The sequence below is a fragment of the Silene latifolia genome, chromosome X, assembly GCF_048544455.1.
Source record: "Silene latifolia isolate original U9 population chromosome X, ASM4854445v1, whole genome shotgun sequence".
Taxonomy (NCBI): Eukaryota; Viridiplantae; Streptophyta; class Magnoliopsida; order Caryophyllales; family Caryophyllaceae; genus Silene; species Silene latifolia.
The window spans coordinates 14210898-14220130 of record NC_133537.1 but is presented as its reverse complement, the minus strand read 5'-3'; the positions used below and the strand labels follow the sequence as shown (position 1 = coordinate 14220130).

General features: G+C 47.4%; 1 protein-coding gene across 1 annotated transcript; it reads right to left on the bottom strand.

Moving 5' to 3' along the window:
- Positions 1-960: 960 nt before the first annotated feature.
- Positions 961-8419, bottom strand: LOC141616908 (uncharacterized). Its single transcript, XM_074434072.1, has 9 exons — positions 8190-8419; positions 7888-8076; positions 6836-7013; positions 5331-5499; positions 3229-3959; positions 2472-2606; positions 2141-2368; positions 1687-2049; positions 961-1584 (listed from the first exon to the last, which is right to left on the bottom strand). Exons 1-9 carry the CDS (start codon positions 8417-8419, stop codon positions 961-963), a joined length of 2847 nt encoding a protein of 948 aa, XP_074290173.1.
- Positions 8420-9233: the final 814 nt, after the last annotated feature.

Here is a 9233-nt window from a genome sequence, read left to right as displayed (position 1 = left end):
TACTGAAGAGCGCGAAGGGCTCGAAAAAGTTAGTCATGTTCTTGCTGATGCCGAGGCGGCTTGTCTCACTATAGCGGAAAAGATGTCCGATGTAGGCAAGGAGATAGCTCAACTGGAAGATACGTTAGAAAAAGCTCATCAAGCATATCGTCAGTTAGCTAGTGACATGGAAAATCTTGAAAGATCCCGCAAGGCTGCTCAAGACCAAATTGAAACAAGAGGGTCGAAGATCGCTAAAGTGGAGGCCACCCCGCAATTGAGTGCAGAAGATGTAGCCGTTCTTGAGGAGAAGAGACGTCTAGTCCTGGAATTGCAATCATCGTTGGACCCAGATGCTTGGATGGATTTGGTACTCTAGGATAAATTTTGTCATAGGTCACCATTCCCTTTTTTTTTTGTATACGTACCCATTTTTATTTTGACATGATAACGAGGTACGTTATAACTTAGTAAGTAAGAGTTGTAGTCTTCGGTATACACACGTACTTTTTTTTTGTATTCGTACTGTTTTGTTGTACGTGGTAATTTTGTGTTTAGCTGACATGCTGCGCACTTCTCTCTTTTGGATATAATATAAATGTATGTTACATTATAAATTTGTATTCGACTGTTAGACTATATCTATGTATAAGATATAACGTAACAGACACATGATTTTTAGATTTAGCCGTTCACAGTTTAAACTCATGCGGGCCAGGAGCGGTAAAACGTTTTTTTTTTTTTTTGGTGTGATACACATTTTTTTTTTTTTTTTGTTTGTGTGGCTGCACTCAGGCTACATGTTCACCCAAGTTGCCTACGTACTTGCAAAGTAGAAACAGTACTTCACAAGATCAAGCCGACGTAGTTCATAGAGGTCATAGCTTTAGACTCTTGCTTAGGAGCATGGCTTGCAGTTTACGCTCTTGCTTAGGAGCATGACTTGCAGTTTACGCTCTTGCTTAGGAGCATGATGTTGTTTCAAGAGTAGTAACGTTTGAGAAATTTCCCATTTATTGGGCCTATGAGCACACCGTCTTCATCCGCAATCTTGTATGCGCCATTTGTGTAGACTTCTTGTACCACATACGGGCCATCCCACTTTGAGGTGAATTTACCAACTGGCTTGTGAGAGGTGATAATTGGTCTTCGTATTGCAAGGACTAGGTCTCCTACTTGAAAAGAACGAGGACGTACTTTTTTGTTGAATGCTCGCGACATCCTTGCTTGATAACATTGGAGCTTCAGTTGGGCATCTAGTCTTTTTTCATCGAGTGCCTCTAACTCTGCTAAACGTAACTTGTCATTTTCATCCTCTGTAAGTTCCTCTTGAATAGCAATGCGTAAGGATGGGATCTGCATTTCTAATGGCAACACGGCTTCTACTCCATACACTAATGCATACGGGGTTGCTTGAGTAGGAGTTTTGTATGTGGTGCGATAGGCCCACAATGCCTCGCCAATTCTTTCATGCCAATCTCGTTTTGATTTTGCTACTACTTTTCTCAACAAGTTGCAAAGTGTCTTGTTAAAGCCTTGACCAAGCCATTTGCGGAGCGTTGTACATCGATGACTTATCTTTATGTCTCGAATTTGAACTTCTCTCTAAACTTGTCATCGATGGTTATCGAACTGTTTCCCATTATCAGTTATGATACGTTGTGGTACACCATATCTATATATTATTTGAGTTCGGATGAAATTCACAACATTTTCCTTCTTGACTTCCCGTAATGTGATGGCTTCTGCCCATTTTGAGAAATGGTCAGTACCAGCGAGAATATACTCCTGTCCATTCGAGGCTTTCGGAGTGAGAGGTCCCACAATGTCAAGTCCCCAAGCTTCAAAGGGCCATGAAGATACAGTCGGGTGTAATGGCTCCGGTGGCTGATGTATGAAGTTTGCGTAGAACTGACAGGGTTGACATTTCTTCGCGAAGTCCATGCAGTCTTGAACCATGGTTGGCCAGTAATATCCCATTCTCTTTACACGATCATAAAGTTTAGGTCCAGATTGGTGAGCGCCACAAATACCGTAGTGAGCTTCGTGCATTGCTTGAAAGAGCTTCATCTTTATTTAGACATCTCAACCAGTGTCCTAAGAAAGAGCGTCTGTAGAGCGTCCCTTTGTAATGAATAAATTTTGGAGCACGTCGGCGTACCTCTACCTTGTGCCTGGGATCATCAGGTAATTTTTGGTGGTCCAAGAAATCGATGATAGGCTGCGCCATCATCTTCATCACCGTGTAGACGCAAATCATGTTTGTTGTATCTATATCTTCTACTGCTTCAAGCAAAGGTATTGCCCATCGATTGCAGACTGGTACTTGCATAGATTCTTCTGCCCCCAGTGCCAAAGTGGCTGCAAGGTTAGCAAGCGCGTCAGCCAACTTATTGGCACTCCTCGGTACATGACCAATATTGATGGAGTCAAGTTGATTAAGCGATTCTGGCGCTTTGTCGATGGTAGGGAATCAAGTCTTCCTTTCTTACCTCATACTCATCGAGGACTTGGCTGATCACCAATTGTGAGTCTCCGTAAATATCCATGTCCCTTACGCCTATTTCAATTGCCATTTGAAGACCTAATATCAAAGCTTGGTATTCTGCCACGTTATTTGAGCAAAACTGTGTGAGTGTAAATGAGTATGGCATTACATGGTGATGGGGCATATTCTGCACCCGCTGACCAAGTCAACATATTGAGCGAGGTCAAAGATATCCACAGCCAGTCAACGACTTTAAACAGCATATCCGGTATGGCCTATCGGCCAGTCACCCGTCTCTCGGCCTGCTAACTAGCCAGCCGGGAAACACATCCGCGTACTCATATCCAAGACCCCTCGGCATGGAGTCAACTGGGCCCTTCGGCCTGACAGGGGTCCCTCGGCCGAGGTCAGATCAGTCTTTCCACCTGCTAGCCACTTGGCCACTTGGCCACTACGTGACAAAAGGTGAAAGTCTATAAATACTCCACCTCTCTCATTGAGAAGGGGATCCAGAATCGAACCTAAGAACCACTTAAATTGGTATTATCTCTCTCATCTCTCTACAATACACGTCCTCAAGCAACATACTACTTATTCACAATAAGTTCACTGACTTGAGCGTCGGAGTGAGTACGCTTGGCACAAAGCCAAGCCCTCAGTTTGCTCATTGTTGCAGGAGAAAGCCGAGGAGAGCAATCAAGGCTAGAAGAGGCATTACTCGACAAAGCTAGCGTGGTAAACAAACCTACTTCCGCGGCCGCCTCTTCCTCCTTCTTGGCCCTCGCATCCTCGGCAGCCTTATCCGCCGCAGCTTTCTCGTTAGCCTCGAGCCTATCGTCGAACAGCCCGTCAAATTTTGGCCACGGAAAGGAGCCATCCGGATACAGCTCCCCAATCACCTCCCTGAAGGTTTCTTCGGTCAGGTCCCTATATTGAGCACACATGCGGGGAATAATCTTCTTTTGAAGCACCTCAATATCCTTCTCTCTTTGAGCAAGGATAGCACTGGTACCCCTATGTGACTCCGCCTGGAGCCGGTACGCCCTTTTCGACTCCTCCCTTTGGGCGACAACAACGTCGTAGCCGCCCTTGTACCTATCCCGTTCCTCCCGCAACTTGGCGGCGGCGAGGTCAGCAGCCTCTAACTTGGCCTTCTCGGCCGACAAAGAGCTTCTCAACTTCCTCCACACGCGCTCGTGCGACAAGGAGATCAAGCTTAGCCTTCCGGCTACCCCCTTTGCGGCCACAACATCAAGCTTCAGCCGTTCTATCAACGGTCCCGTCTTGGTCAGGGCCTCTTCTTGCTCCCTAATGCGAATGCCGGCCAGTTCGGACCACTTCCCAATCCTCTTGCCCAGCCTTGTACCCTCCGCTATGAGCTGGTCGTTGGATATCGACGCGAGAATAGAGTCGGCGGTGGCATTTTTTCCCGCCGTCTGCACAGGCCTCTCCTCACCCGCCGCTCGAATTGGGACAGATCGCGCCGGTTGATCTACAAAAAATTCAATCAAAGAGTCCACGTCAACGTTCACGGACATACCGAGAGCCGGTCATCGGGTATATCTAATGAGCCAGGCTAAATCTGAGCCGCAAGTTAGATCTCACCGAGGGCTTGCTCTTCTTGGCCGATTGACCCGTTCCTCGGCGCCATCGTTAGCATGAGTGTGGCGCGAAAGCATCGGCGGTAGGGGTAGGCCTCTTCCTCTTACGCCTAAGTGGAGATCCCTCAAGATCGGAATCCTCCCCGTCGACAATATCGACGATTTCCACCTTCTTCGGACGGCGGGAGTTGGAGGCGGAATCGAGGTTGACACCGTAGCCGCCGAAGACTTGGCTTTTCGGACCGGCGCGGAATGGCGGCAGCTACCTCGGCCCGAGCCTCCGCCTCGTCCAAGCTCTTGACTTTTGATCCATGAGGTCGATGGCGACGGACGGCGGTCATGTACATCGACCTTCGGATTCCTCTCCCGCACGTTACCATCTTTGTCAAGTCCCATCTTCATGAGGAATTGCTCGACGAACGGAGCCAAAGTTCTCTCGAAAGAAACAAAGTAAGAGTTAGACAAAGGAACAAGTCAAGGCACAAAAACAAGAACGCTAAAAAATAAAATGGGCCTCACACCGACCCCACTCACCCCGTGCTAGGGCCGGTATGAGGCCGACGTGGCAAAGCGGCTCATCCATCTGGATGACTTGCGTCGGGGGCAACCAAACTTTCGGCGTCCCATCGTCATCGACCTCGAAAAGCTTCAATGCCCGCGTCTCGTCCTCGTTGAGACAGACCTTTGCGGCGTCCATCTTATTCTTGCCCTTAGGGATCATCTTCTCACGCTCCCCCTACTCTCGCACCGCAAGTTAACGTGGTCTTTGAAAAGACCGAGGCAACGGATAATCATCCGGGACCTCGACATACACCCACCGTTCCTTCCAGCCCTTGCAAGAGGTGAGCTTAGGCACGGTGAGATAGCCTGGCTCGGTCTGGGCGCTATACCACCCCCGGCCACCTTGAACATTCATTCAAGAAAATGAATTCGGCGGAATAAGTTTACCGTTGGGATCACCCCAAGAAGACACACCACACGAAGCCGACTATAGTCCTAACGGCCAAAGGGTGAAGGCTGCGCGCCGCCGCAACGTTCATCGCCCGAATTATGGTAGAGACGTACATATTGAGAGGAAACCGAGACCATACTCCGGGTGCCTCATATATACGCCGATGTGACCAGTGGGAGGGCAACAGACGGCCTGACCCTCTCCAGGGATAACAATGTTGTACCCCTGGCCAAAAAAGAAGTGATCTTGAAAAATTGAGCGGAGCGGCGGATGAACTTATCGATAAAACCACGATCGGCGCCGGTAGTACAGGCATCATAATGATGCAGGACTGTTGACCTCTCCCCACCGGAAGGATTCCTTTCCTCATCATCATCAACATCGTCATCATCCTCCCACTCCTCCAGGACTTTGCGGTCAACTTCAGGAGAAGGAGACCTACGGCCCCCCGACCTTAACGGAACGGCGGCTACCGCCTCCTCCTCATCAAAACGCACCGAGGAACCCCCAAAGTGCACGATTCTTTGGGACCGGCGTCAGTGAAGACATGGTTCACAACAATTACTTAAAGCAAATTAAAAAGTTGATAAGTTTTTTTTTGGTTTACCTTGAAGAAAAGTGCTACGCCGACGTAAAAATTCTGAAGATTGGAAGAGAAAGAAACACTTGAAGTTCTAGATCTAGAAAGAAGAAAAATTTTTGGAATGAATGAAATTGGTAACCAATTTCACTTCAAAGATCTGGTATTTATAGGCCAAGGCCCGCAAAGGAGGACCAATCAAAGCGCAGCCCATGAAGCGTCAGCCAATCAACGAAGAGACACATGTCAGGCATGCGTACACGGAATGTCAATCGACGCAACAGTTGAACGTCAATCAATGCAACAGTAACCAAGCGTCTTCAACACGCCCCTTCTTATCCCTTTGCCTATTCATCTTCCTCAGCAAAATCCTAAAGTATCCGTTCACCGGCCGCAATATGACTAACCAAGCTAGGTAGCACCGGCGGGGCAATCAAAAGCACACCGCACTCTCAACCTTGGGTCCACCGCCAAAGAAAGATCTTCTCTTCCACATTTGATGTCCAATACCCATCCATGTGGAGGGGGATATGGTACGGCCTCATGTAAAGCCAAGGAGAAGAAGCGGGGCGAAAAATTTTCACTTGTGCGAATATACGCTCAACATACATCGGAGCCCATACCACGGCATAGACTACGCTGGGGCAAATTGATGGGGCATATTCTCGCACCACGACCAAGTCAACATATTGAGCGAGGTCAAAGATATCCACACCAGTCAACGACTTTAAACGAGATATCCGTGACGGCCTATCGGCCATCACCCGTCTCTCGGCCGCTAACTAGCCGGTAGGAAACACATCCGCGTACTCATATCCAAGACCCCTCGGCATGGAGTCAACTGGGCCCTTCGGCCTGACAGGGGTCCCTCGGCCGAGGTCAGATCAGTCTTTCCACCTGCTAGCCACTTGGCCACTTGGCCACTACGTGACAAAAGGTGAAAGTCTATAAATACTCCACCTCTCTCATTGAGAAGGGGATCCAGAATCGAACCTAAGAACCACTTAAATTGGTATTATCTCTCTCATCTCTCTACAATACACGTCCTCAAGCAACATACTACTTATTCACAATAAGTTCACTGACTTGAGCGTCGGAGTGAGTACGCTTGGCACAAAGCCAAGCCCTCAGTTTGCTCATTGTTGCAGGAGAAAGCCGAGGAGAGCAATCAAGGCTAGAAGAGGCATTACTCGACAAAGCTAGCGTGGTAAACAAACCTACTTCGGAATTCATACCCGGAACACATGGTTTTGCGGAGATATGAACACAACTCCGGCTCCAGCTCCGTCTCGCCTTGCAGCACCGTCGAAGTACATTTGCCATGGGGGTAAAATGTCCACGTAAAAAATTTCTTCTCCTGGTAGTTCGTCTGAAAGTTCCCACTCTGCTGGGACTGGATGATCGCGAAGAAATCTGCAATAACCGACCTTTTATCGCTTTTTGAGACACAAACACTAAGTCATACTTTGTTTAAGTAGCACTTTGCCCATTTCGCAAGCCTTCCGGATAAGACTGGTCTTGAGAGTATGTACTTGATTGGATCGGCTTTTGAGACCACGTGTATGGTATGCGCCTGCATGTAGTGCCTCAACTTCTGGATGGCGAACACCAAAGCAAGACATATCTTCTCTATGGGCGAGTAATTTAATTCAGCTCCAACCAAGGTACGACTCAAGTAGTAGAGTGCTCTCTCCTTGCGGTCTTCAATTTCTTGCGCACACATTGCCCCCACCGATCGTTCTTGTGCGGCGATGTATAGAATGAGCGGTTTTCCTGGAATCGGTGCCCCCAACATTGGTGCACTAGCCAGGTACTTTTTTATGCTATCAAAAGCATGTTTGCATTTTTCATCCCACTGAAATGGAGCATCCTTTTTCATGAGATGACCGAACGGCTGACAACGTCCTGCTAGGTTAGAGATGAACCTTCGAATGTATGCCAAACGCCCCGCAACCCGCGCAGCTCCTTCAACGTCTTTGGTTCTGGCATTTCGTTGATAGCTTTGATTTTTGTCTGGTCTATTTCAATGCCTCTATGCCTTACCACGAACCCCAAGAACTTCCCGGATGTGACGCCGAATGCACATTTGAGTGGGTTCATCTTGAGTTGACATTTTCTAAGTCTCTCAAAGACGGTCCGAAGGTCTTTAACATGGTCTTTTCTTTTCTTTGATTTGACAACCACGTCGTCGACATAACATTCTATCGTTTTATGCAACATGTCATCAAAGATCTTTTGCATTGCTCGCCGATATGTGGCCCCACATTTTTAGTCCAAACGGCATGACCGTGTAGCGTAAGATTCCTTTTGGGGTTCGAAAACCTGTTGCTTCTTGATCTTCAAAGCCATATGTATTTGATTGTAACCAGCAGTACAATCCATGAATGAGAGTGCTTCGTGACCAGTGGTTGCGTCAATCATCAACTCTGTAACTGGCAAAGGGAAGTCGTCCTTTGGACATGCATCATTAAGATCTCTGAAGTCGACGCATACACGTAGTTGCCCATTTTTCTTCCCGACTGAACAATGTTGGCTATCCGGTAGGATATCGACTTCACGAATAAATCCAGCCTCAATGAGTTTGTTAACCTCTTTTTCAATTTCAGGTATAAGCTCCGTCCTAAAGCGACGTTGAGATTGATTTCTAGGATCGATTCCTTTTCGATTGCCAATCGATGAACTCGCAATTTTGGGCTTAGTCCAGGCATTTCCTTGTAGCTCCAAGCGAAGACGTCCTTGTACTCAACCAACAATTTGTAGTATTCCTCTTCTTCCTCTTTAGTCAACAGAGCACGACGAGATTGGACGAGGATCTTCATCGCCTAGGTTTAGTTCTTTTAAATCGTCTACGGTTGATCGTACCTCATCTTCAAGTGTTTCGTGCCTTGTCGGCCTCTACCTCTTCGTTGTCATCGGGTATCTCTTCTGCAGTGATATGATAAGAAGTCACAATTTCCAAGTCTTTTGCATCACGGGAGTGTGAAGATGGAGGTTTAGACTCTTCAACATTGTTTGAGGAGAGGCCAGTGAGAACTAATACTCGTCTTCGTGCTTTTAGTGGCTCATGCTGGATGATGTCCACCACTTGCAAACGCTTCATGCGAGAGGGTATTGCGCTTCTCAAGTCATCATTTATGCTTACTTCTTCATCGTTTTCTTCCACGGAAGTTGAGCACAGAAGAGTCTTACCACTATCATTATTAGAGGCTCCTAAACGAGTGAAGACCGTGTTTGAACGAACACCCAAATGATTACTTAATGCACCCTTCTTGCTTGTACACGGCGAAGGGGTTGATGACTTAACTTTGCTTGCTCCTCGTTTATCCAGTCGAGCGAAGACAGAAGGGCGATTTGTTGTAGAACTCGGTCTCCCCAGCCTGTCGAATACGAAGGACGGTCTCTGTGCGGTGTGGACTTATCCTGTCAAGATCAAGATGTTGATGGTCTTTTAATATCTTCTGCTTCATTCTCTTCCGCCTCTTCCACTGTGATATGTTGTGAAGATGTAGAGGTTCTGTTCCTACGAGCACTGATCTTCACGGGTGTGGGAGACTTATAACCAAGCCCTGCTTTAGTCTCTATAAAGCTTCCTTCTTGCTTGTACAACTCCTGTTGCGTTTTGTTAAGCCCATA